The 27,344-nt window shown below is 41.1% G+C and overlaps 3 protein-coding genes, 1 long non-coding RNA gene and 3 other non-coding genes across 11 annotated transcripts; 4 read left to right on the top strand and 3 right to left on the bottom strand.

The window, feature by feature from the left end:
• Positions 1 to 4,734: 4,734 nt before the first annotated feature.
• On the top strand, positions 4,735 to 8,705 carry LOC135616540 (probable galactinol--sucrose galactosyltransferase 2). Its single transcript, XM_065115835.1, has 14 exons — positions 4,735 to 5,188; positions 5,262 to 5,503; positions 5,586 to 5,676; positions 5,766 to 5,814; positions 5,910 to 6,001; positions 6,081 to 6,191; positions 6,426 to 6,548; positions 6,617 to 7,027; positions 7,113 to 7,254; positions 7,340 to 7,407; positions 7,491 to 7,625; positions 7,709 to 7,926; positions 8,022 to 8,110; positions 8,200 to 8,705. The coding sequence occupies exons 1-14, from the start codon at positions 4,998 to 5,000 to the stop codon at positions 8,539 to 8,541; spliced, it is 2,304 nt and encodes a 767-aa protein (XP_064971907.1). The 5' UTR covers positions 4,735 to 4,997; the 3' UTR covers positions 8,542 to 8,705.
• A 695-nt stretch (positions 8,706 to 9,400) lies between these two features.
• Positions 9,401 to 15,207, top strand: LOC135616539 (COMPASS-like H3K4 histone methylase component WDR5B). The gene is made up of 2 exons (XM_065115834.1): positions 9,401 to 10,113; positions 14,726 to 15,207. The coding sequence occupies exons 1-2, from the start codon at positions 9,445 to 9,447 to the stop codon at positions 15,017 to 15,019; spliced, it is 963 nt and encodes a 320-aa protein (XP_064971906.1). The 5' UTR covers positions 9,401 to 9,444; the 3' UTR covers positions 15,020 to 15,207.
• A 1,851-nt stretch (positions 15,208 to 17,058) lies between these two features.
• LOC135616538 (uncharacterized) lies at positions 17,059 to 19,350 on the top strand. Its single transcript, XM_065115833.1, has one exon. It carries the CDS (start codon positions 17,588 to 17,590, stop codon positions 18,446 to 18,448), a length of 861 nt encoding a protein of 286 aa, XP_064971905.1. The 5' UTR covers positions 17,059 to 17,587; the 3' UTR covers positions 18,449 to 19,350.
• A 214-nt stretch (positions 19,351 to 19,564) lies between these two features.
• LOC135616537 (uncharacterized) lies at positions 19,565 to 22,870 on the top strand. Of its 5 annotated transcripts, none has more exons than XR_010488374.1 (6): positions 19,565 to 20,834; positions 20,954 to 21,143; positions 21,294 to 21,343; positions 21,932 to 22,009; positions 22,108 to 22,636; positions 22,732 to 22,870. It is a non-coding gene; the product is annotated as an uncharacterized LOC135616537 (long non-coding RNA). The 5 variants fall into 5 exon arrangements; XR_010488372.1 differs by having other exon boundaries at positions 21,290 to 21,343; XR_010488371.1 differs by having other exon boundaries at positions 21,290 to 22,009; positions 22,108 to 22,194; positions 22,327 to 22,636.
• A 2,428-nt stretch (positions 22,871 to 25,298) lies between these two features.
• Positions 25,299 to 25,371, bottom strand: TRNAA-UGC (transfer RNA alanine (anticodon UGC)). Its single transcript has one exon. It is a non-coding gene; the product is annotated as a tRNA-Ala (tRNA).
• Positions 25,372 to 25,462: 91 nt separating this feature from the next.
• TRNAA-UGC (transfer RNA alanine (anticodon UGC)) lies at positions 25,463 to 25,535 on the bottom strand. The gene has a single exon. It is a non-coding gene; the product is annotated as a tRNA-Ala (tRNA).
• A 91-nt stretch (positions 25,536 to 25,626) lies between these two features.
• On the bottom strand, positions 25,627 to 25,699 carry TRNAA-UGC (transfer RNA alanine (anticodon UGC)). Its single transcript has one exon. It is a non-coding gene; the product is annotated as a tRNA-Ala (tRNA).
• Positions 25,700 to 27,344: the final 1,645 nt, after the last annotated feature.

The following is a 27,344-nucleotide window of genomic DNA, read 5'->3' as shown; positions in this document are numbered from 1 at the left end:
ATTAAACCATCGACCGAGAGGGCACTTCACTCCCTGACCATGGATTCAACAAACTATACCACCCTTAGTCTGCCCCACCTAAATCTAAGGCCTAATCAATAAATTTAATGGAGGATTCCCTATGGATCCAATTAAGACAAATGGATCGACGTTTTGAGGAGATGTGATGAGAACTCCAATGATCAAAAGAGGACTTCAGGTCAATAGTTGTTCACTAAAAAAATTTAAGAGGAACCGATTTCAACGAACTTTTGTCTCCCATCTTTAGAAATGCTTGATGATAGTGTTGATTCAATAGAGCACATTATAGCTTTCCACACTCGGGTGTTATTATATGACACCCTAGGCTCTTTAATGTGTCACACCTTTTTTACTATGTTAAAAGTCCCAACACGAGAATGATATGTTTGCTTGTAGCCACTTTCTATATGTTTTTTTAGTCAACTGATGAGGGAGTTCAAACTTCACTTCAAGACGTACATCCTCAATCTTTAGCGATAATACTCCTCGAACTAAAGTAGGGGGAGGAAAAAATACTTATAAACTTCATCGTATGATTTGCCAATAAGATCCAATGCATAGTAGATGCTCACCCATATCTTCATGATGGGGCTTAGGCTCCTATGTCTCTTTTAGTCATTGATAGAAAGACCACCAATGATTATACCAAAAATATCTCAAAAGACCAATTAATACATTGTCATCGAGACAATGATCTTAGGCAAACATGAGGAGTCACACAAGAAGTTGAAGAAGGAGTGACCATAATTAACCTTAACCTCGAGATCATCACAACGGAGGAGAAATGAATGATTGGAGTTACCTCGCTCAAGGTCCGAATTGACCCCTTTAAATAGGACTAAAATTGAAGTTGTTCTATAGATAAATGAAAATGAGCTCTTAAGGGACCCTCACCTAGTGAAGATCCTATCAATGAAAAGATATAGGTCTAAGTACTATTGGTTCTACCAAGATCATGACCATGACCATGACACTACAGCTTGCTATGATTTTAAAGAGCTCATAGATACAGAGGGTGGTTCATTCGAAAGCACCGAGAACCCTCACTCTAAGAGGCAAATTGAAGTCATCATTGAACCTACCTTAGGGGAAGGGGGAGAGACAACTCTTTCGGTCGTAATTATGCTTGAACTATCACTAAAAAGTGCTTAAGGATGAAGGGTGACCCAAAAATAATCTTCAAGGAGGAAGAGACAGAGTACCTCAACCTGAATTATGACAATGCCTTAGTAGTCTTTATGAGGATGATCAACACTCAAATGAAGAGGATCATGATCGACATAGGTAATTCTATTGATATCCTATACTTTGATACTTTCAAAAAACTTATATTGTTAATTAACGATCTTTATCTCATTGACTTCTTCGCTAACGAGGTTCACTAGTGACTCTACCTTGCCTCTTGAAAATATGAACCTACACATAATATTCGGAGATGAGCCTTGTTCCATAATAATATTGACTAAGTTTATGATGGTGGATATCCCTATATGGGATAACATGATCGTAGGCTAACTCACACTATACAAATTGAGGGCGGTGGTATTAACTTACCATATGGTGATAAAGTTCCAGATGAAGGTCGAATTGAAGAGTTAAAAAGTAACCCAAGGGAGTCACACATTGCTACCTAATAGCAACCTTCATACAAAAGAAAGCCTGACCTAGGGCACCACCTATGGACCCTTGAGATATAGAAAAGTCCATCCCACATCCATGAGTCAATGGAGTCACTGATTAAAGCACCCCTAGATAAAATTCGACCTTACCGAACTATTGAGGTTGGAGCAACCCTTCTTGAGGAGAGGCAAGTATAGCTAATTAACTTTATCTAGGAGAATATTAAGGTATTCGCATGATCACCAAGAGACATGCCAGGAAATCAACCCCAACATAGCTCGATATCACCTGAACATTTTCCTTGAGGCATGACTAATAAAGCAAAGGCCTCGTAAGTTTACTTATGACTATTAGTAAATAATTATTAAGGAGATAGACTAGCTATTATGAGCATGGTTCATTATAAAGAGACAGTACCCTTGATAGCTTGCCAATATTGTACTCATTAAAAATATAATAAAAATTGGATGATGTATGTTAAATATACCAATCTTAATAGAGCATGCCCAAATGATAGCTATCCACTTTCTTTGATTGACCAGTTGGTTGATAATATCTCGGATCATATGTTCTTCACCTTTATGGATACATACTCAGGATATAACTAAATCATAATGACATTGAAGGATTAAGAACATACCTCCTTCATCATAAATTAAGGGCATATTGTTACTAAGTCATGCCCTTCGGTTAAAAAATATAGAAATATATACCAAAAGATGACGAACAAAATATTCAAGCATCGGGTTAAAAAAAATGTTGAAACTTATATAGATGACATAATAGTGAAGAGCAAGATGATTGACTCGGATCTAGTAAATTTGGTCAAGATATTTCAAGTTATACAAAAATTTAACATGTACCTTAATCCAACCAAGTGCATTTTTGGAGTTAACACGACGAAATTCCTCGGGTTTATCGTTCATCAAAGAGAAAGATACAAACCCCGAGAATGTACAAGTCATATTAGATATTCACTCATATTATTAGATGGTAAGAGAGGCTCAATAGTTAATTGGTCGGTTAGGAATGCTTAAACAATCCTTATCTTGATCCAACGATAGGTAATCACCTTTCTTTTGGGCATTAAAGAAAAGGATTTCCTATAGACCGAAGAGCGACAAGATATATTCAAGAAGTTGAAGGGCCACCTCGGTAAGTTGTTGCAACTCACTATTTTTACCTTAGGCTAAATTCTAGGTCTTTACCTCACTACCACCGACCTAGCTATCAGCTTGGTGTTGGTGTAGGACAATGCATGAAGATTGGGTATCCCCAACCCTCGTTAGTGTTTGCCTAATGCGTGGAGGTCTAGTGTCCTTAACCTTCAGAGGTTGGCAATTCAAGGCACAAGTTAGGAATAGATTGATCCCTGACCCTCATTAGTATTCGCCCGACACATGGAAGTTGGGCATCCCAAACCTCTATTGATTATTTAGTTGATGTTGTTGAGGTTGGGCATCCTCAACCCCCATTGGTGTTCACTCGGTGCATGGAAGTTGGGCATCCCTAGCACTCGTTGGCATTCGCCCAATGGGTGGAGATCGGGCATCCATGACCTTCAAAGGTTAGCACTTGGAGGTCAACGATTCAAGGCATAAGTCGGGAGTAGGCCAAGCATCCTTAACCCCCATTGGTGTTCGCTCGATGCATGGAGGTCGAGAGTCCTCGACTCCATTGATATTCGTCTAATGTTCGACTCCCAAGCATCCCTAACCTCTACTAGTATTCCCTAACCTTCATTGGTGTTCACTCGATGTGTGGAGGTTAAACATCAATAAACCTTGAAGGTTGGCGCTCGGAGGTTAGCGATTCAAGGCATAGGTTGAGCATTCTTAACCCTTATTAATTATTCACCCGATGCATAGAGGTCAAGCTTTCTCGATCCCTGTTGATGATTCGCCCGACACGTGGAAGTTAGGCATCCCCGACCCCATCGGCATTCACCCAATGTATGAAACTTAGTGATTCAAGGTACAGGTCGAGCATCCCCGATTATCGTCAGTATTTACTCAATGCGCAAAGTTGAAGAATCAATTGAAGAAGTATAATATTACGTGTTAGGATGAACAAAATGTCGCATTTTGGGTTCGTGTTGCGAGAGCCCTTGAAAGCACAACAAGGATATCGTCAATCATTCACTATCTGACATCTGTCTTCCATGTGACGTCCAACTTAGAAAAAAGAGAGAAAAATTATCTCTTACTAATCTACCCATGTGGACATGGGTCTAAAGCAAGCATTTATAAGCTGTCTTCACCCTTGTTGTCTACGTACGTAAGGTTAAACTAAGGTTGTTAGATGTGATTAAATACTGCTTGTTTGAAAAATATTTGATGAAATATTTTATCCCTTCACTACCAGGTATAAGTGCAAACTTTGAACATAGTCAATGGGATTATTTTTTTTTCACTACTCGCGAACATATTCACTTACCTCAAGTTACTAATTTGGTTATCGAAGAAACTGAATCAGAAAACCTCTTTTAACCTCGATCTTCATATAAGTGATACTTCAATAGCGTAATATTTTTACCTCCAAAGTTTCTTAGATAATTTTGAATATATGTATCTCTATCTCATTGAATTAATCAAGATGCCAATAATATCTTTATATAACAATATTGAAATATCGATCATTATTTAATAACAATCAGAATTAAAAGCGATTCCTAAGTCATCCGTTTTAGATGAATCAGCCGTTGAATCTGAAAGAGATCACGGCCTCTGACTCGACGCGCGTCCACCACTTGCTATAATCCAGCGGTTAGTCCCGTCACTGACTTGGCGGTGACTCAGACCTGCCCATAAACAAAGACGGAGGCAGACGTACCACGTAGCTGTGGGAGGCACAAAAATAATGGCAGTAGTCATGCATTGTTGTACACCTTCGCCTGCAACCGTGTCATAATTGAGGGCAGCTGTGCCGCTAATGACGTGACGCAGCCTCCCAACTATTACTGCTGCCTTGGGCTGTAACTTTCACGGCATGCCAAGCTGAGATCGGTGCAAGCACACGGCGCCATCGCAGTGAAGGCCGCAGCATCTCAAAGCGTTTACTCGCAGCGAACCAAAGTCTTCGATCGGAAACCCCGCAAAGTATCTTGATTCCACGGCAATACGACAAAGCCACGCGTCAAAGGATTTGCGGCGGCGGTTCGAGCTCGGTCGGCGACGGGAGAGCATATAATGCACTCCCTCTGCTGCCTTCTCCTCCACACCTCGTGAGCGTGCGTCGCGGTCGAGTGTGAGGAGGACGGTTCGCTTCCCTTCCATCTCCTTCACCTCATCTATCTCTTGTTGCTGCCTTCCCTCCTCCTCGAGAGACCTACCTCAAAGAAGAAGAAGAAGAAGAAGATGACAGTGACGCAGGGGATCACGATCATCGACGGAAACCTGGTGGTCCAAGGGAAGACCATTCTCACCGGCGTCCCGGACAACATCGTCCTCACCAACGGCAACGGCGCCGGCCTCATAGCCGGGGCCTTCATCGGCGCCACGGCCTCGGATAGCAAGAGCCTCCATGTCTTCCCCATGGGCACCCTTCGGTAAGTCACAGCTTCTCAAATCCACCTTCGTGTAAGGAGATTAACGTTGCCGGTGCGGTCGATCGTTCACCAGGGGGGTCAGGTTCATGTGCTGTTTCCGGTTCAAGCTGTGGTGGATGACGCAGCGGATGGGCACCTGCGGCTGGGACGTGCCGCTAGAGACGCAGTTCCTGCTGGTGGAGGCCGACGGCTCGGCCAGCCAGGAGGAGGCGTCATCCACCGTCTACACCGTCTTCCTTCCTCTCCTAGAGGGCCAATTCCGTGCTGCCCTGCAGGGGAACGACAAGGACGAGATCGAGATATGTCTGGAGAGCGGTAAGCAGACAAATTCAACGGGAAAGCCAGTCAAATATCTGCTGCTGGTCTGAGTTTCTGGTTGGCTTGGTTGTTCGTGCAGGAGACAAAACAGTGCAGACGAAGCAGGGGATGCACGCAGTCTACATGCATGCGGGCGCCGACCCGTTCGAGGTCATCAGCCAGGCGGTCAAGTACGCCGTGCTTGTTAATTCGGTGGCTAAAAGAGGTTTCCGTCTTCTTTCTACTAATCAAACTGCTGTGGTTAAAATGCATCGAACAGGGCGGCGGAAAAGCACCTGCAGACTTTCCACCACCGTGAGAAGAAGAAGGTAAAACGGCAATTCCCGTGATGGGAAAACTCCCACTTTTGTCTTTGTCCGGGCGTCTCATGTAGCCTTCTTTTGACTGATGGGAATTAACGCAGCTGCCTTCACTCCTGGACTGGTTCGGGTGGTGCACATGGGACGCCTTCTACACCGACGTCACGGCCGAAGGTGTGGACCAAGGCTTGCAGAGGTGAACTTTCTCTCTCCTCTTCGCCAGACAGCCCATTTGGTGGCCGTGAATCGATCGAAACCTTTCCTCCATTCTGCAGCTTGTCCGAGGGCGGTGCTCCGCCGCGCTTCCTCATCATTGACGACGGGTGGCAGCAGATCGGCACCGAGGTGAGGGATCAAACGGCGGCCGTCGTCCAGGAAGGAGCACAGTAGGAATCGGGAGCCTTTTTCTTCGTCTTATTTTTTTTCGACCCCACATGTGGGTCCCGCTTATCCTGCCCTCTAGCTTCCATGTGATTGAAGGACGAAGTGGCGGCCACCGTCGTCACCAATCACAAGGCAGAGGAGCGAGGCGGGTAAGCCGAGATCTTTTTATTGGACCTGTCGTTAACCGGGGTGGTTCTTTGGCGGTGGCGTGGTAAATGTACATCGCTGTTGACCAGGTTCGCCAGCAGGCTGACGGGGATCAAGGAGAACGCCAAATTCCAACGAAAAGATGGGGAGATCGACCGGTGCAGTGGCCTCAAGCTGGTCGTCGATGAAGCCAAGAAACACCGCAATGTCAAGTGGGTGCTCTTCGAATCCTCCTTTGTTGATGTTGATGACGATTTAGTGACAGAACTGTGTGCTTCAGGTATGTGTATGTGTGGCATGCAATGGCCGGGTACTGGGGCGGGGTGAAGCCGGCGGCGGAGGGGATGGAGCACTACGAGAGCGCGCTGGCCTACCCGGTGCAGTCGCCGGGGGTGATGGGCAACCAGCCGGACATCGCCATGGACAGCCTCTCCGTTCACGGGCTGGGCCTCGTCCACCCCAAGAAGGTCTTCAGCTTCTACAACGAGCTGCACGCCTACTTGTCGTCCTGCGGCGTCGACGGCGTCAAGGTGGACGTCCAGAACATCATCGAGACGTTGGGGGCCGGCCACGGTGGCCGCGTCTCCCTCACCCGCGCCTACCACCAGGCCCTCGAGGCCTCCGTCGCCCGCAACTTCCCCGACAACGGTTGCATCTCCTGCATGTGCCACAACACCGACGGCCTCTACAGGCAACGCCTCTAACTCTCTCTGCTGCTGCCCGTTGATGACACCAATGCTTGTATTTGTATTACCAACTTGGTTTGGTCGGTGCAGCGCGAAGCAGACGGCGGTGGTGAGGGCATCCGACGACTTCTATCCGAGGGACCCGGCGTCGCACACCATCCACATCTCCTCCGTGGCCTACAACACCCTCTTCCTGGGGGAATTCATGCAGCCCGACTGGGATATGTTCCATGTAAGTAGAAGAATCAGTTCTGCCATGAAAACTGTGTACCAATATGAGTTCTGCTGAGACGAGCATCTCTGTTTCCTCTGCACAGAGTCTCCACCCAGCAGCAGAGTACCATGGCGCTGCTCGAGCTGTTGGCGGCTGTCCCATCTATGTCAGGTAAGCAGCTGCGATCGGTCCTTGCTGCAGTTCCCTCTCTTGAAATTAAAGCTTAGCGCCAAATTGATCCTCTTCGCTCTCAGTGACAAACCGGGACACCATAACTTCGAGCTACTGCACAAGCTAGTCTTGCCCGACGGCTCCATCCTTCGCGCCCAGCTCCCCGGCCGCCCAACACGCGACTGCCTCTTCTGCGACCCAGCCCGTGACGGCACCAGGTCGGTGGTCTCTTCCTTCCTTCCCCATTCCACGCGAAGTGACGAGCTACAGAGACGACGCTTGACACATCTCGCCCGTGCAGCTTGCTCAAGATATGGAACGTCAACAAGTGCTCTGGCGTGGTGGGTGTCTTCAATTGCCAGGGTGCCGGCTGGTGCAAGCTCGCCAAGAAGACATGCGTGCACGATGCTACCCCCGGGACGCTCACCGGCGCCGTCACTGCCACAGATGTCAACACAATCTCCCAACTCGCCGGCCCCGACTGGGACGGCCAAGCTGTCGTCTATGCCTTCAAATCAGGTTTGCGTCGCTCATTCTGTTTTCTGCTCTTCGCTTAATAGCATCGAAAGATATGCTCGATCCGTAGTGCTGTTTCTTTCTCTTGCATTTCTCAGGCGAGCTGATTCGGCTGCCAAAAGGCGCAGCGCTGCCGGTGACTCTCAAGGTTCTCGAGTACGAGGTCTTCCATGTCTGTCCTCTCGAGGTACATAACTCGATCCCTCCTTCAATCCTTCACTACACCTCGCAGCGAGTGGTCATCTCCATATTCCTTGTGCGTGCATGCATGCGCAGAACATCGCCCCAAACATATCATTCGCGCCGATCGGTCTGCTGGACATGTTCAACGCCGGTGGAGCGGTGGAGCACTTCGGCGTGCAGGTCACGTCGGCCGACGCGGTGGACGGAGACAACGGCAGCGCCCTCGGCGATAACCGAGGGAACACCGCGAGGGTGGTCCTCCGGGTGCGCGGCTGCGGCCGTCTAGGGGCGTACTCGTCCCAGCGGCCTCTCAAATGCACTCTGGATTCCTCGGACGTGGAGTTCGGCTACGAGGAGGAGACTGGGCTGCTGACCATCAACTTGCCGGTGCCGGAGAAGGAGATGTACAAGTGGAGTCTGGAGATCCAAGTTTAGCGGCACTTAATGATCGAGGGGTTGAGTGTGACGGAGACCGAAGGTGGATGTAGTGATGTCTGATGAACAAATAGCATCAAATAAACTCTCTCTCTCTCTCTCTCTCTCTCTGTCTCTCTCTCTTATATGGACTAATTAAATTGATGGCATGTGATTTCCAAACACATCTCATCTCAGCCTCTTATCTTCTTCCCTAATCTGCCCAAGCTTTCCCATCTTCTTGTCTCACTCTCAAGTCAACAATGGCCAAAAAATTTCTCTTTAAACTCTCAAAAAGGAACAATAATTCTTAAAGATTAATCCTTGCTTTGTAGCATTTCAACTGTAGACGTATGCCTGGCCATAATATTTAGTTTGCACCGTATAATATTGATATTATTGACTATCGATCTGTATTATAAAAATAGCTTTCTAGTACGAGAAATTTTATGGGAATAATTAACTAAGATGTCCTCCAAATTGTTGACATATTTGCAGGTTGTCCGAAACGTTCATCAAAATAATGCTTGTGTGACATGATTGCATATCATATATCTAATCATATATTTAAGATTAATTATAAATTATTTTTTATAATTATTTATATCCATACTTTCAAAAGTTACATTATAATTCTTATACGAAAGTTAAAAAAAATATAAATAATTAAAAATTAAGAGAAAAAAATATTTTATTAGGGTTAAATATTTTATTTTTATGAGTCTAAGAATATTAATTTAATTTTTGAAAGTATAAAAATTATGATATTAAGAATAATTAATTAAAAAATAATATGTAATTAGTCCATATATTTGTGTATATTATTCTTAGTGAAAGTTTGAGAAATTACTTTATTCACTACTATAAATAAGAGCCCGACCGACCCAACCCCAACTCCGCAAACCACAATCGGGGTTCGTTCCCATGTCCACCCCCGGTCCCGCCCAGGCGGCGCCGGCATCTCCCTACCGGCCGTACCGCCTCTCGCTCATGCTGACCGACCACAGGCGCGCCGTCTCGTGCGTCAAGTTCTCCAACGATGGCCTCTATCTGGCTTCGGCGTCGCTCGACAAGACCGTCATCGTGTGGGCCTCCGACACATTCGGTACCGTCGCGACCTTCTCCGGCCATTCCGAGGGCATCTCCGACCTCGCCTGGTCCTCCGATTCCCACTACGTCTGCTCTGCCTCTGACGACCGCACCCTCCGCGTCTGGGACGTCCACCAACCCTCCAACGGCTGCGTCCGTACCTTCCGCGGCCACATCTCCTTCGTCTTCTGCGCCGACTTCAACCCTCCTTCGGACCGCATCGCGTCCGGTTCCTTCGACCAGACTGTGCGGATCTGGGACGTCAAGAGCGGCAAGTGCATCAAGACGATCGAGGCGCACGACGAGCCCGTGACCTCCGTTCACTTCATCAGGGACGGCTCCATCATCGTGTCGGCCAGCCACGATGGGTCTTGCAAGATCTGGGACGCCGATTCCGGGGCGTGCCTGAAGGTGCTCATCGATGACAAGACCCCCGCTGTGTCCTTCTCCAAGTTCTCCCCTAATGGCAAGTTCATCCTAATTGCCACCCTTGATGACACCCTGGTATGTCATCAATCCCTTTCATTTTGTTTTAGTGTTAATAATGTGTTTGACATTCAAATTTATGCTCTTGATGCAAATTATTTTGAAAGAATATATTGGTAAATTTCTATGCCTGAACGATTATGTTTGGCTATACTTGACATTTAGGGTTTAATGTTTTTAATACCAAATTTATTGCTGTTTACAATAAATTGGGATTGGGCACCATTGTATTTGATCAGAGAAATCAATTGTTAATGTTTTTACTCCACAGCATTTGATGCTTCACAAAAACTTGAAGACTGATGATTAGATTCTTGTATTGATGACCGTGGAGTGTGGTTGTTATTATCTTAGGTTTAGAAAGGGAGAGACACTAAAACTGGAAAGGAAAAGGAAAAATAAGGGAAAAAGTAGAATCAGGATGTTGGGACGATAATAGATTTCTGTGAAGCTATGTTTTTCTAGTTCTACTACAATGTATTCTCCCTACTTTTAGAAGCGTATTTATTTCTTAAATTCTATATCTATGAAGTACTTGAGAAACAAGATTCATCTATCTGAATCTCATGAAGCAGAAAATATATTACCTATAGATGATTGCTCTTGATAGAAAAGTTTTTGTTGTTCTTTTCAACCTAAAAGATAACTTTTTAGTTTTATAAAATTAACCAGATAATATAATTTGAGGCTTATTTATCACTCCATATCTATCTATCTATTTGAAAATGTCTAAGAAATAGATGAAACTAGGAGGTTTTTTAGGTGTGTTGAAGAAATGAAATAAATAGGTGAAACAAGAACTGAGTTCTTCGGTTTTCTTAAGAACTTGAAGTGATGAAGTGCTACATCTATGGCTCCCTTGATTGAAGTTGCATTCTTGGACTACTAAAGTGCTTAGTAGTTGGTGTTCCTTTATTTGCAGATCGACTACACCTAGAAGCAAGAAAGTTCCATATTCCAGAATGTGTTCAAATTAAGAATTCAACCAGCTGTGGTTGTGAACTTGATGACTATAATAGTCTTTTTTGTGTGAGAAATATAAATTACGACTAGATGCCTTTTAGTTGTTCTCATTGTAACAATTTTGGGTATTCTGAGGATAATTGCAGGATTAATCTCATATACCCAATAGTGAGAAGTTAAGAGGACCATGCAATGGACTAGGTCAGTATGTAGGATTCAGTGGATTCAATGCTGGTTAACTAGAACTGCAAGTATTAGGTTAGATAAAGGTAATAGGAACATCAAGACATTTGATGAGTAGGGAATAGTTTCTGTAGACTGCTGATGGTACTTTGACGTAACTAGTTTCAATGATAATATGTCCTACTTAGAGCTTAACAGTAGGATAAAAATCCATGTAGCCAATCCCAACTATTTGGGACAATATGACTTGTTATTTATTGTACTGGGCTAAGAATAAATGTACTTGGTTATGTAGAAATGGCAGTAATGGAAACTTCGATAAATATCGTATTGATAAAGAAGATTGTTGGAACCTTCTAACTCAATTAAAAAGAACAAAAATGCTATCAAGTTATCAAATAAACTTGAAATACTATAAAGTATGAAGATATTCAGGACCAGAGGAAGTGTTTTATCTGATTATGATGCAAGATAGATTTTGTTGCTTGATGATTTGTTAATGTTAGATCATATGACTTTGGTTAAAATCAAGAGGTATCTAATGGGTGTAGTACCCATTAGTTTGGGCTTAAACATTATAGGCCAGCGATTCATGCTCAAAAAGATTGGATCGGTTATCCCATCAGACCAGCTTATGACACCAGATAATTAAAGAAGTCCTGGAGTTGAGCAAAAAATGTAGCACCATTACTGTTGAAAAATCAGTTGAAGTGTATATAACATAGTGTTACAGGAAACAACGAAACCTCCTTATGGGACATTTTTTGTTTTGACGTGCTAGTGCATATGATTTATGGTTGTTTTATTCTTCTCTTATTCAAATCTTGTTGACAAATATATTACTGAATTTTTTGCAAGAAAAAATTTCAAAGATTGATGGGACCTTAATCACCATAGTCACATCACATCATGGTTAATTCGATAGACTTTCATTTTCAATCTAATAACCAAACTGAAAACAAAGGAGGCAATAAGGTGGTGGCATTCACTAAGAACTTCGATAATAGATGTTCTGATCATGGATTAAGATACCGATCATATTTGTTAGTAAAAATTGGCATTTATCTAGGTTAAACAACATATAGCAATTTTGATTCATAACATTGTTGGTGGTCCCTATTTCAATTAACCTATTGTAGGCTAGGCAAAAGAACCTATATAGAATTTATACTAAAGTGTAATATAGCACACCTTGACTCTAATACCAAATTTGATTTGGAACATCTTGATTCGAATATTAAATCTGATATAGGACGAGTTTTTGACAAGTAGAGGGAGTTCTTTTTTTTAATAGAATAGAAGGGGAAAAGGAAAAGAAAAGGAAGATAGAATACAGAAAGATAATAGAGAAAATGATCAATTGCTTAAGGAGTAGCTCCTAATGATGAAGGTCTGACATCTCCTCATGTCTCACGTATGAACAATGAAATCATATACCATTGGAAAAGGGTATGTGGCCTCACACATACATAATGTGAGGAAAAAATATTCATTCATTCATTCATTCATTCATGTTTCAAGTACAAATCCTTTCCCCTTCTTATATGCTTCCTAAATGAACAATCTTAAAAGGAAAATATAGAAATAAGGAAAGAATTCAATCACACCAAGTCAAAACAATCACTTGTTCTTCCTACCCCAAAGCAGATAATATTTCGAATTTGATTTGGAGTTGATGATTTTTCCCGATTGATAGGTTCCAATCATTGTAGAATGAGATAGAATCTTCAATTAAATCAAAATTTAATTTCTTCAAATTTTCCTTCATTTTCTTCCTTTTTTTCCTCCCTGAGAAATTTAGGAAACTTAAATAGTATGTGGCCTCACACATACATAATGTGAGGAAAAAATATTCATTCATTCATGTTTCAAGTACAAATCCTTTCCCCTTCTTATATGCTTCCCAAATGAACAATCTTAAAAGGAAAATATAGAAATAAGGAAAGAATTCAATCACACCAAGTCAAAACAATCACTTGTTCTTCCTACCCCAAAGCAGATAATATTTCGAATTTGATTTGGAGTTGATGATTTTTCCCGATTGATAGGTTCCAATCATTGTAGAATGAGATAGAATCTTCAATTAAATCAAAATTTAATTTCTTCAAAATTTCCTTCATTTTCTTCCTTTTTTTTCTCCTTGAGAAATTTAGGAAACTTAAATAGAAATATTGGTTTTATCATATGGACTGCAGTGATATGCCAAAGCTTGATGCACATGGGGCTATTGCATAAAATGTTGTAGAAACCATAAGGTAAATTTTCTTGACCCTATCAATAAGTTACACTTGTGGAAAGAGGTCAAGTGACAAGAAGGTTTAGTAGATGAAACAATGGTTATCAATGTGGCTCTTGTCAATTCTTGCTTATTTACTGGTGAGCTATGAGATTTGACCTTGTTGCAGTATCTCCACAAGGTTGCTGAAGAAGATAGCAGTTAGGTTTTGAATCCTTGAATATGAGCTGAAAGGTTACACTTTATCTGTACAATTTGTTGGATTCCTGCACATAGCAAGACAGTCACTTTGGTGCTAGTAGCCCAGTGCATGTTCTTGTGATTTTGCATGATACAGAACCTGGTCAGTACTTGATTGATGCTTTCAGCAATAATTTCTTTGGGAAAGTTGAATATAGCTGCCTATGTTCTCTCACTTTTCCATATATGATGCTTGTGAACAAATCATGTTTATGACACTCGCCAATATGTGGTTGCTGGAGAGAGAATGGCATACATTCTACTCATATGTAACCTCTCATTCTGGAAGGTTTATTCATCAACTGTGACAACCATCATTTTTATTCATTATCTGTTATCACCATCTTTTAACTATCTTGTTTCTTTTATACTTATTTTAAAGAAATTATGATTAGTTCTGCTGATTTTTTTTTTGTTCATTGCAATTTCTTTTCAAGTATATTAATATAAGATAGGGAGCAATTGGGCAAGGTTGTTAGACTAATATCAAAAGTGAATAAATATAAGCACGACAAACTTTATAATGATCTCTATACACCTCAGAATTCTTGTTAGCCAAACTGGAGATCCATCACAAGCCTGGATATGTGTGTGTGTGTGTGTGTGTGTGTGTGTGTGTGTGTGTGTGTATGTGTGTGTATATATATATATATATATATATATATATATATATATATATATATATATATATATATATATTATTGCCATTGTCCATCTGCATCTTGAGTGGCTTTACCATATAGTGTACATATGGTGAAGTGGTTCCTTTTTTTATCTTGCCTAAAATCACAAAATAATTTATCTCGACTTCTTTTGCAAGTTCTTCGTCATTTCTATCTCTCTGTGTTGTGGATTCATTCATAAGATTGATGTTTGTATGCTGTGATAAATATGCTTAAATTCTTAACAAGTAGGTCTTTCTGTATGATAACATGCTTGATCTGATTTTTACATGATTATATCTCTTGTTTGTGTCATCTAAATGAATCTCTTTCCACCATTCTGCAGAAGCTATGTAATTATTCCACAGGGAAGTTCTTGAAGATTTACACTGGTCATGTTAACAGAAGATACTGCATTACATCTGCATTTTCTGTTACAAATGGCAAATATATAGTTAGTGGCTCGGAAGATAAGTGTGCCTATCTTTGGGACCTCCAAAGCAAACAGATGATTCAAAAACTGGAAGGCCATACCGACACTGTCATTTCAGTATCCTGTCATCCCACACGCAACATAATTGCATCTGCTGGACTTGATAATGATAAGACAGTGAGGATTTGGATTCAAGAAACTGCATGAAGTTCAAAACAGTTGTATAAATCGGATAAGATTCCATCTAGTTTCATTTTCGAGGACTTTGGTTTGCGTACAATGTTGTAGTTAACTAGTTGCTAGTTGAACTGGCATCATGATTGCTTCCGATCATTTGTATACTGCCTGTACTAGATCTTTGATTACATGCATCAATGGTTATAGCATTTGGTTTAGGAGTCGCAGCTGTCATTGAAGAAGAGTCTTTCACTTAAGTGTACCACCATAGAGTACTTGTTCGTATGGAGCTGGAAAGTATGTTCAGATACACACCTAGTCATAAGCAGGATGTTTGCAGAGTTATAAGGCATTTCTTGTGTGGATGGTAAAATGGTGAATCTTCATTGCAGGATCAAGCAGAATTATTTAGTGGATTAATCTGTAAACTGAAGACTTCTGGACTTAATAGCAGCATCCTTTGGTTGCATCTTTCAATACATGGACTATATGTTTCGGAGATGTGCATTTAATATATCATAGTGCAGTTCACCTACAGAATACCAAGTCCTGGTAAGAATCTACTTTGCGCACCTAATATTACCATTAGTTTACCACTTGACATGGTGTTTAGATAGGCTACAACAGTTTTGCTGAGAAATTATTAAGCATTATATTATAGCACTTACAGCTATGGCTAGAATAGTTGTAGCTTATTTGATCACTTCAACTGAGAGGATAGAGTAGTTTCCATGATTGAAGAGTGGACCTATTTATTGGATCCACACATATAGTTTGTTAATTAGCAACTTGCAGGAACAAGAATGTTATGTCTTATTATATTTCCAGCCTCACCTTAGTTTTATGCAGATTTACCATATTTGTGTGTGCTCGAATTTTTTCATGTATGCTCGAGCATGTTATTTGTATACAAATATGATAGTCATGTTATATATAAGTTTAAATTCGAAAGACAGGGCAGGGCCTAAAAGTTATAGCTGGATCCAGCAAGGGGGACTAGATCTGGATTCCCTTAACATGCTCAAAACAAAGAAGAAAGGGAGCCCACACTTGTCACGGGCGTGTCCTATGGAGAGACACCCCAATCTCAAGCCAAGGATTTTGCATGATGAAATAGATGGAAAGTGAGACAAGAGGACAGCCCATTTAGACACCTTTCTTCTTCCCTTTCGCTTGAAGGAAAAGAAACCTCTTGATGTCTTCTTCATCAGATGCACCGATTCCTATTGATTGGTTCGTGTCTGAGGAATGGAACGAGAGGCAAATAGGGGCTGTTGCACAGAAGCTGAAAGCTCAGTTGTGCCTTGTCCCCCACCCCCCTCATCACACCCTCAGTTGAAGCTTCAGTTCATGTCTTTTTTGGCAGCGGGCCAACACACCAACAGTTGCTTCTTTGGGTTGGACGTGTCCTGTGAAAGCTACCACACAAGAAAATGTCACCCTTTCATATCAGAGAATGGCATCATGGCCATATCTTGACAGTGGCAACACAGGGTTGGTGAGTCTTCAGAATTTGTTCGTGCTCTGTATTCTCATCATCTGTCTGTTTCTTTTGGCTTTGGATTAAAGCCCAACCATGGTTTCACTCTTAACAATGGTGCCATTTTGGCTCGCTCCCTACCTCTGTCCATAATTGTTATTTGTGATTGCAACTAATACAAAGAAAATGGCAGTCCAATTTTATCCACTTCAACAAGAGTTTAGTCGCATATAATAATAATAATAATAATAATAATAATAATAATAATAATAATAATAATAATAATAATAATACTTGCTAGTTTATTATTAGGAATCAAATGCTTGCAAGTTTATTTATTACTTGCTGTAAAAGGACATGGAGGTGACATAAATTATGGTAGCTAAACACCCCTTTGGGTCAAAATAAAGCATATAGTCAGTAATTACTCTAAAAAACCCAAACTTGGTTTGTCTTGATTTATCCACAACATGGAAATCAAATTAGATTTTGGTTAAGCTCTTATTCATTAATCATGCATTAAAGCTAATGACACTACTTGATTAAAGTATTAAAGCTTAAAGATTAAGAGTTTGTTTCAGACGTTTTTAAGTACCGGAGGTGGGAGTCGGCCTCTCCAAAATAAAGGTTTGGGCTTCTGCCATTGTGCCCTTTTGCAGCTGGTCTTCCTTCTCATTATGGGCGCCACTACTCGTGCTCAGGACTGCGGGTAGTGCGGTGGCATTTCAGCGGTCGGAGTAAGGCAAGATTCCTCCTTTGCCTTCTCTTAACGGAGTCCGTCTTCCCCCTCCCCCCTTTCTTGTTCTCCTTTGCTCTTCTAGTTGGGGTTTGAATCGTCTGCTAGCTTCTCTGGAGCCTTGAAGTAGAGAAGGGAAGGGTGCGTTTCCTCGGAATCTTGAAGAGTGCTGATTGGATTCTGTGGTGGAGAGGCCGCCCTTGTCCGTGGATTCGCTTCGAAATCCTCTGCTTTGTACCCTAAAAGAGGGAGGTTTGTTGAGGGGAACTCGTGACAGCGACACGCCGGGACGGCGTTTGTGATAAGTCCTTCGGAGATCTTGGCCGGATCGTGGGGACGAGGCTCCTCATTGCGCCGTCGGAAGTGGCCTTGGAGGATCAGCATGAGGGATTTCCCTTCTTGTTTCGGCGAGAGCGGAATTCAGGTTTCGGACTCCTCGTCCGGCGGCGCCGTTAAGACCGCGCACAATCTGGTGACTTACTTCTACCGGGCGCGACGCGGCGGCCGTTCTTGCGTCGTCGCCGTTACGTGGAGCAAGACCCTGATGGGTCAAGGGTTGACTGTCGGGATCGACGATGGCGATGGCCAGTGTCTCTGTAAGGTGGACATCAAGCCGTGGCTTTTTTCCAAGAGGAAAGGGTCTAAGAGCTTGGAGGTGGAGAGTAGCAAGGTGGACATCGTATGGGACTTGTCTGCTGCCAAGTTTGGGCCGGGGCCTGAGCCTTTGCAAGGTTACTATGTTGCGGTTGTCTTTGATCTACAGATGGTCCTCTTGCTCGGTGATCTGGCCAAGGAGGCCTACCGTAAGACTGCCGCAGTCCCTTCCACTTCCAATATGGCCTTCGTAGCCAAGCGGGAACATATATCTGGGAAGAACCTCTACTGTACCAAGGCTCAGTTCTGCGACAATGGGAAAGCTCATGATGTTGTAATCGAGTGTGACACGGTTGGGCTTAAAGATCCATGCCTTGAGATACATATCGACAAGAAGCGGGTAATGCAAGTGAAGCGACTCGCTTGGAAGTTTCGTGGAAACCAGACAATCCTGATTGATGGACTCCCTGTAGAGGTGTTTTGGGATGTTCACAGCTGGCTCTTTGGTGTACCTGGCGGAAATGCTGTCTTCATGTTTCAAACTTGTCCCTCAGCTGAGAAGCTGTTGCCGTGGTTTCAGGGTTTCAAGCAGTCACAATTGCAAGGTGTTGGCTTTTCATTGATATTACACGCTTGGAAAAATGAATAGGTTAAGGCAAGAGGATACTTTTTACTTCCTTGCCTTTTCCTTGGTGTGCTAACAAAATTTAGCATATTATTTGTCTTTAACGACGCCAGTGAGCCTCCCATTTACTTCCTTTTCGTTTGCTATTTCTCCTGTTTGAGTAGTTGGGAAGATTCTGACATATATATGTTTCTTCTCTCTTGTGAGTTCGTGCATTATTTGGATCAGGTTTTAATGTTGTACTTTTTGTGTGGATAAGATATGTTCCCTGTTAAACTCATTCAAGAAATGGGGACTCAGAATTCCTTTTCTTGCTGAAACTGAGGTGATGGGCTTGCATGTGACTCGATGAAAGATTTTTATGAATGACCCACCTTATTGACACATCTTATTGAATTATGAACGATCGTTTCTTTAGTAAGTCTTAGTTATTTTTATCATTTTTATGTAAAGTATTTTTTTTTCATGTACATTCAGTAATTTGAGAAACAGAATTCACATCGATACTAATACTGAGTATATGAGTATGGAAATGACCATTGATTAGACGATTGTTGGGTTCTTGTCTGGATAACAGCTAAAGAAATATTTGTCTTCATTTTTTTGGACTCTGAAAGGATGCTCCCTGGTTCTTTGATAATGCTTCACACAGACACGCCCTTCACTGGGCTTAATATTTATTATGTTTTAAAATTGGTAAAAAATAATGAGATATATGCATCACTTAATATGTACAATACCTATTGAGGTAGTAACGGGGAGATTGTATTGCACCATTGGAATCAAGATGTGAGATCATCCAAACTGCTGGACTTTTTTGGATGCTTTTGTGTTGTCAGCAGGTTGATACGTTGGGCATATCTTCTTCATTCTATGAGCATAAACATTTGGGATGACATCTCTGGAGAATGCTTCTAGGTGATGGCCGTTCCATGAATGATCAAACCAGTTGACGATTTTCAAACAGGTCACACGCACTTTCTTTTGTTTATAGCCAAATTATCAATGTCTTTGACAGATTACTGATAATGTCACTGCAACAACAGCAATTGTTTTAAGTTATTTTATTCCATTTATTATAAATAGTACATAGGAGTCATGTACTGGTGATGATTAACTTGCTTGTTTGTTTTGCAGAAACGAACAGCAGGTTGAAGCTGACCTGATGTCATAGTGGGACAGGTATTATGCCTGTTTTTCCCAAGAGAGGTAATTGATGTGCTTTAGATAGCTACTACAAATTTCCCTTTTGCAGTCAGATTATATTTTAGTCGGTTCTGGAATTTAGCATGTCGTTTTCATATTATGTCTCATGTTGGAAGCCTACAGATTCTGGGTGTTTATACTTTTATCATTTTATACACCATAACAGCATCTGATTTAGTATCTCTGATCACCCCATTAGAAGCATACAGATTGTTAGTGAATATACTTTTATCAGTTTATGCACTTTAACAAACATTTTTATTTAGTATCTGAAGCAGTTTCCTGATGTTCAGCAACTTTTGACAAGAGCTGTGCCGGTGATGTAATTCCAGCCTAGGTCAAACAAACACTCAGGCTTTTGTTGCTTGAATTGTCATTTTTCCAGACGATTTAAGATTTTTTCTTCCGTTATACCAAAAATCTGCTAACAAAGTCTTTCTTTTTCTTTTTAATGCATATGCTTCCAGTTTTTTGAAGAGGTAAAAGTTGTTATACAGCACATTCGTGGACATATATTGGGAGATTTTGAGTACAGCACCATTAAAAAGTGTTGTACTTATTCTTATTATGTTACTCTCCCCAAAAATTTACTGCATGATCCTTTTCTAACTGCCAAAGGGACAACGTTGTTTTGTGATTCGCCTGAAGGTATGCTTCAAATGTATGACCTTTTTCTAGCATGAGTGTTTTTTCTAGCAGGTCATACCCTAAAGCAAATGATTTTTCCAAGGAACATGGATCAGAGTGCATTTCCAATTATAATTAAAGCTGAATCTATAGCGTCATCAAGGACTGACACCGTATCAAAAATATCATAATACAGGCAAACCTTAGTTTTTTATATATTCCATGAGCACTTTGTGCTATATTAATTACAAGGGAAGAAGTAGTAATGCTCTTAAAAGGAAAGTGCACTAACATTTGCAGTATCAGGTGGTGAAGGACAAAATTAAAGGAGACAACATGGATCAGTAGCTGTTATTTTTCTGATTCTTCTGTGCTTTTGGAGGTTGAAGCATGGATGTGATGTGATAAATACAAGGCTTCTATTCTAGTTACTGCTGAAGGTGCATCTTGCGGGATTGAACTACCAGCTTAGAGTAGCAATTCCGTCAAGATGGTGATGACCGCAACATATAGTTGTGCAGCTCCAGGCAAGCCACTAGCCACATCAATTGGCAACATTATGTATATAATCCGAAAAGTAAGTGATTTAAAACCTCCAAGTTATTTTAATTTTAACACTAATTGAAAATTTTTCTTATTGTTCAAATCAAGATTTAAAATTTGTCTGCTGTTCATACTGGCCAATGCGTGGACCAGAATGGTTTCATATGCAACAATGTACCTGCACTCATAAATCAGTACCATCTGGACCAGAGCGAAAAAGGGAGAGAAGAGGGGAGGAGGAGGAAGAAAAAGAGAAGACAAGAGTAACAGGTTGTACCGGTAAGAGGAAACAGAGGAGGACATGCGCCACATAGATAGTTTTGGATTTCTATACAAATGTGAGGTAATGTTCAAAGTAGATGAATTTTGTTGTGTCTTGGTTGCTACTGGAGTAGAAATATCTACAGTGCCTTTTCACTAAGATCCTAATCTGCATTCTTGAAACATGCAATTTAATTCTCTGATGAGATTCAATATATTCTGTGGCAGACAGGTTGGAAAGTGAAGTTGGAAGCGATGCAAGAAGTCAAGAAGATGGACCAGGTACATTATTCTATATCTTCTCACTGATAGTGTCATCTCTCACAACCATTGGATAACCCCTTGTTTGTAATCCAATATTCCAAGTTTCTTGTGGTATTCTTTCTAGAATCTGATTGCTATATGAGGAGTGTCCTGAAAATGTTATTTTGGTGATTTGGAGCTGTGTTGCTATACTAAAGAAACTCAATCTTTTGGAACTAGCAGACCTTATGTTGTTGGGTGAATGCCCTTTACATTGTACCGATTGAATGGAGAATAGGTTTAGTGGGGCCATCAAATTTGTGATCACTCTGTTCTCTTTGTTGAATACATGCACTGGATTCCACTTGAAGTGATTGTTGGATTTCCTATTCTAGCTTTTGCATGCACGATGCTACATCGAGTAGCCTAATAAAAGTCAAAACAAGTTCATGCAGCTCATGTGAGCAGGGAAACCAGTATACTTTTTGCAAGGATAAGATTTGTGTGTTGTGCAAGCGTTTTTGACTTGCCGAGTTTTGGTGTTCTTATGCTGTGAAAGTTTCATTGCTTCTGCATCTCGAATCATAGCTTACCAATTTTATTATCCTGCATTTGTGAGGATTAAAGAATGAATCCAAGTGGCAGGTTGAGTTAAAAACAATTGGCGTGGCAACTCGAGACATTCTTTATGATATTGGACATCAGGTAAACTCATTCTCTAAAAGAGTTGTTTATTGGTCAGCATATTATAGTGATGATGGTCGACAGCTTCGTCTCAAGTGACGTCGATTTCCGTGTCTCAGCTCACGTGACGCTTGGAGGTATTCCTGCCGCTGCAGCAGGAGAGAAGGCCGACCCCTCGTGCTCATCCCATCGCCGACGAAACCTATGTGAGCAATGGCATAATAATTGCCAGTTAAATACCAGCTTCTTAATTTATTTCTGCCTTGTTTGGTTGACGCTTGGAAGAGACGGTAGGCCCATGTCATTTGATGATTCGAGTTGAGTTGATATCTTGCAAGATTGCTCGAAGAAAGGGAAGTTTTTGCTGGAGTGGAGCTTCCCATCATTGGTGAGAGAGAGAGGTACAGAGGCAAGAAATGACTTTTGAGAAGAGAGGTTGACAGTGACATGGTACCGAGACAATATGTATGTGCGTGTTGCTGATGGCTCCGACTGCAAAGGGCTTTCCTTTCCTTTCCTCTCCTCTCTCATGAGAAGAAGATAATAACATCCTGCCTTCGCCGCTGATGCTCATCATGGGGTGGCTTCGGTCCCTCTTCTCCCCGCTCAAGAAGCTGTGGATCCGCTTGCATTCTGCACGCAGGAAGAGTACGTGATCTCTCTCTCTCTCTCCATTGCAGCTACTGTTTCGGTCGATCTTTCTTTCTCTTGTTTCATGTCGGTGTTCGCGACGGTGTCGACAGGGAGGGGGATATACATTCTGTACGAGGACGTAAAGTCGTGCCCGTACGAAGACGTGCAGATCCTGTGGTCGATCGTGGCGGAGTCGCGCCCGCCCGCCTCCGCCGCTGCCGCCTCCGCCGCCGCTTTCGGCCTCGGAGAAGTAGGAGGGGCAGAAAGAGGAGAGAGAGGAATGATAAGGTTTTGATGCACATACAGTGTACATTCATCATCATCATCGTGTGTGTGTGTGTGTGTTGTGAAGCTCTTCTTTGTGATCATAATGCATAAGGAAAGAAGAGAGAAGAATGAGCTGTGTTCTCTCTCTCTCTCTCTCTCTCTCTCTCTCTCTCTCTCTCTCTCTCTGCATCTCCGTCTCACAGTGATGGGTGGTTGGTCTATTCGATGCGGTTGTAAGGTAGCGGAGACGTCGATTTCGTGGAATTAAGTCGCCGATGGAAGGGAAGCGATGAGAGGACGGCACGCGCACGTGCGAGTTCGGCATGAAATCTTTCTGTGGATCCAAAGTGTTTGCTGATGTCACCTGTAGCCCATTGATGGCTCCCCCGAAAGCCTGAAACTATTTTGTTTCTTGCAACAACACAACCTACCAACTCTCCTCTCTCATTATAAATTCGGTTTACTAATTATGTGGATTATTTTTAAGAACATTTCAATCTATAAAATATTATCCATATAGTTTATACTTTTAATGGATACAATTATATTCTATTTAAAGTGTTTTATTAAGCTACATATTATTTGTGATTGAGAATTATGAGTGCATCTATTTAACTTTTCTTTTCTTTTTTGAATGGATGAATTGGATATTTCTGTGACCACAGTTGTTCTAATCTGATGATGGTGGCTATATAAATGGCATAGCTGCAGAAAAAAAATTGTAATTTTGCTGAGAAAAATCTGCCACTCGTGCATCAAACTAAATCCATCAAGTGTTTCCTTTCTCTGCTCCTCCTGTGTGCATGTCACTCCCATCTACCATAATGCTATTAGTTTGCTCTCAAGTAGCAGCTAATTATTGAACCTCACTTTTCCTGTTTGAGAATTAGCTTTCTAGATTCATTGCGACCTTATAGCTTCTTGTTGATGATGATTATGATGAGGATGTTGATGTATAATTTGGTAGTTGAAAGTGAAATCTTATTAGTTTTTTTCAGTAGCTATGTAGGCAAATTTGAGTAGAAGAAGCCTTCATTTTCACTCTGATGATCTCTTTTCAAAGGATAACCTCTTATTTAACTCTATTTTAACATTTGGTGAGAAATAATTTTCTTGTGATAAGGATATTTAGTCTTACATTACTTGAGGAGTAGGAAAATCAAAAGTTCATAAATTCATCGGATCATACTTATCCTCGGAGGTATTTTTTTTTAAAGCTTATGAGTTTCGAAAAAATAAAATCGTGTAATTTCTTATAAATTTACGAGGGTCGCATGAATAATGAACAAATCAAATGTTGATTTATGAGTTAAAGTTTTATTTATTTTAAAGATGAATAAACAGTCTATTGTTTTTCTAAGCAAGACAAACCCCCCCCCTCTCTCTCTCTCTCTCTCTCTCTCTCTCTTATGGACAGTCAGTAGGGTTTGTGTTTCATGCTCTACGTCCTGTATCTTGTGTTTGTAGTTTTAGAGGTAGAGCAGCCCTGTGAAGCTATAGACTTAAAGAGACAAGAAGTCTCTCACAGTCTATCTCTCTAGGTTTAGTTCTGAAGGACAGTCACTGTAGGGTTGTGTCCCTTGCTTTGCCTCCTGTAATCTAGTGCTCGAAGTTTTAGAGGTAGGCCTGTCCTTTGAAGCTATAGGCTCAAGAGACAAGAGGCTGTGACCAGAAGAGAGAGAGAGAGAGAGAGAGAGAGAGAGAGAATGAAAAGTATCATGTTGCTACAATCTACTCGAAACAAAATTGGATCAGTTGCCATGTTATGTGTGGCATTGCTACTACACAAAACATGGTTGTCTTTGTTGCTGACGGGGGTGATTACTTCACATCAAAGCTCGTCTTTGTTGCCACCCCGGGTGGCATTCGAGCTATATACAGTAGCACTGAGTCGGGCCAACTCAGGGCAAACCCTAGTCTACCCTAATCTAGAAAAAAAATCCAACTCTAGTCTACTCAATCCCAATCCAACCCATTTTTGGATATTTATCTGGACTTTAGTTCAACCCAACAATTGGTTAATAGAGATATTTCTTGATATTTAGATTATACTGTCAAAAAGAAAATAATAATTCAGTAAGGGTATCGAACCCCATACTGAATTATTTAATAGAGATATTTCTTGATATTTAGATTATACTGTCAAAAAGAAAATAATAATTCAGTAAGGGTATCGAACCCCATACTGAATTATTTAATAGAGATATTTCTTGATATTTAGATTATACTGTCAAAAAGAAAATAATAATTCAGTAAGGGTATCGAACCCCATACCTCTCGCATGCAAACAAGCGTTCTACCGTTTGAGCTACATCCCCTTGTACATACAATAGCAAACAATCGGTTAATAGAGATATTTATTGATATTTAGATTATACTGTCAAAAAGAAAATAATAATTCAGTAAAAATTGGAGATGTGGGGTATCGAACCCCGTACCTCTCGCATGCAAAGCGAGCGCTCTACCATTTGAGCTACATCCCCTTGCACGTGCGATGACGAACAATTGGTTATTTGAGATATTTCTTGATATTACGATTATACTGTCAAAAAGAAAATAATAATTCAGTAAAAATGGAGATGCGGGGTATCGAACCCCGTACCTCTCGCATGCAAAGCGAGCGCTCTACCGTTTGAGCTACATCCCCTTACACGTGCGATGACGAACAATTGTTAATAGAGATATTTCTTGATATTACGATTATACTGTCAAAAAAGAAAATAATAATTCGGTAAAAGTGGAGATGCGGGGTATCGAACCCCGTACCTATCGCATGCAAAGCGAGCGCTCTACCGTTTGAGCCACACCCCCTTTCGTGTTTGAAGACAAACAATCATTTAATAGGGATATTTCTTGACATTTTGATTATACATCGAACCCGGTATATTTTGTATGCAAAGCCAACGCTCTACCGTTTGAGCTACATCACCATTTTTATTAAGTAATCAAAATCAAGAATTTATATTTAAATCATTGTCAAAATGAAGTTGTTATTAAAACAACATTCATGTCACTGATAGTGATCGATGTGACGCACACACAACACTTTCATGGAATTCATAAAAAAAAATTATTATTAAGAAACTTTGAACTTAGTCTATACTATTTTGAATTGATCATAGTATTTTAATCATGAGATGATTGACTCGCTTTTGTTAAGCCAATAAACAAAAATTTACTAAACAAATTAAACATAATTTTAAAAGGTTTTATTTTTCCAAATGGTGCCTTTGTTTTTATTTTTCTCAAATAGTAACTTCTCATCATCACCTTTGTCGTCTCCGTCCCATCATGAGATAGTATTATCCGTTCTTCATTGCATATCGTCTTTCGTCACCTTCGTCCCTGTTCTTACTATGAAGCCTCTCTACCTTTAAATGGGAAGGGAATGAGAGAGGCGACGATGGGTGAGGAAAGACAATGGGATCTCAAACAAAAATTAGGGGAAGAAAAGATATTTTCAAGATTATAAAACAAAGTACTATTTAGAAAAAAAATAAAAAAAAGAGTATCATATGAGAAAAAAAAATAAAAGTAATATTTTTCAAAGAAATCACCAAAAAAAAAAAAAAAAAACATTGTTACGATGGATCGAAAAGCTCTCTCAACTTGATATCATTTACCAAGAGAAAAAGGATTGCTTGACAGCACATTTTAGATGAGTTTCTTCTTCATCCTACAAATTAATGGCAGGTCAGTAGAGTTCATGTTCCTAACTTTTGATCTCTATTGGAACAAGGGCGTCCAGCTCGTGCTTCATTATCTCTGGGAGCTGACATCTCCTATCCAATTCAAAAGATCATATCAAATTCGATGACAAATCATTTACTTTATAATGGTATGCTTAGATTTCAAAATATAGTGTAATGGTAAATGTGATGCTTTCCAACTATCAAACAAACATTTCAATTAGGTGGTGATATTATTACACACGAAAAAGCATGGAAAACAATGACAGCCTTAGAAAGAACAAATTGCAGAAGGAGAGAGGTCGAGAGACGTGTAGGAAGAGTCTATCTGGTTATACGCATGATGGAATACTTTGGAATCCCTGAGAGAGATGCAGATTCAATGGATACGAAGAAGGGATGCAAATGACAAGGTGAAAAGGACATGGAAGCCCGAGGCCAATGTAGGCCACTCACACCACGGTGCCGTCGGTGCATCGCAACTCACGGTCAGTATCTATTGGCTTCGCTTGCCTTCTTCGCCTGCCACCGTTGACTGCGTCGATTCCTTATTTGCTGGCCGAAAGATATTTCTTTTCTTAGATCTTACTAGACGAAGAAGGAAAACAAAATCTTATGGAGACTTGGAGATAGATCTATATGGTATCCGTATCGAAGGAGATGAAGACCATGATACGATAGTACGAAGACAAGACGAGATGAGGATGATGCTAAAAGACAGTAAGCTCAAACAACATCTGTAGCTGTGACTTGGTGGCAGTAGAAAT

The sequence above is a fragment of the Musa acuminata genome, chromosome BXJ2-7 (genome assembly GCF_036884655.1).
Source record: "Musa acuminata AAA Group cultivar baxijiao chromosome BXJ2-7, Cavendish_Baxijiao_AAA, whole genome shotgun sequence".
NCBI classification, from domain to species: Eukaryota; Viridiplantae; Streptophyta; class Magnoliopsida; order Zingiberales; family Musaceae; genus Musa; species Musa acuminata.
This window is presented reverse-complemented; position numbering and strand designations above follow the sequence as displayed.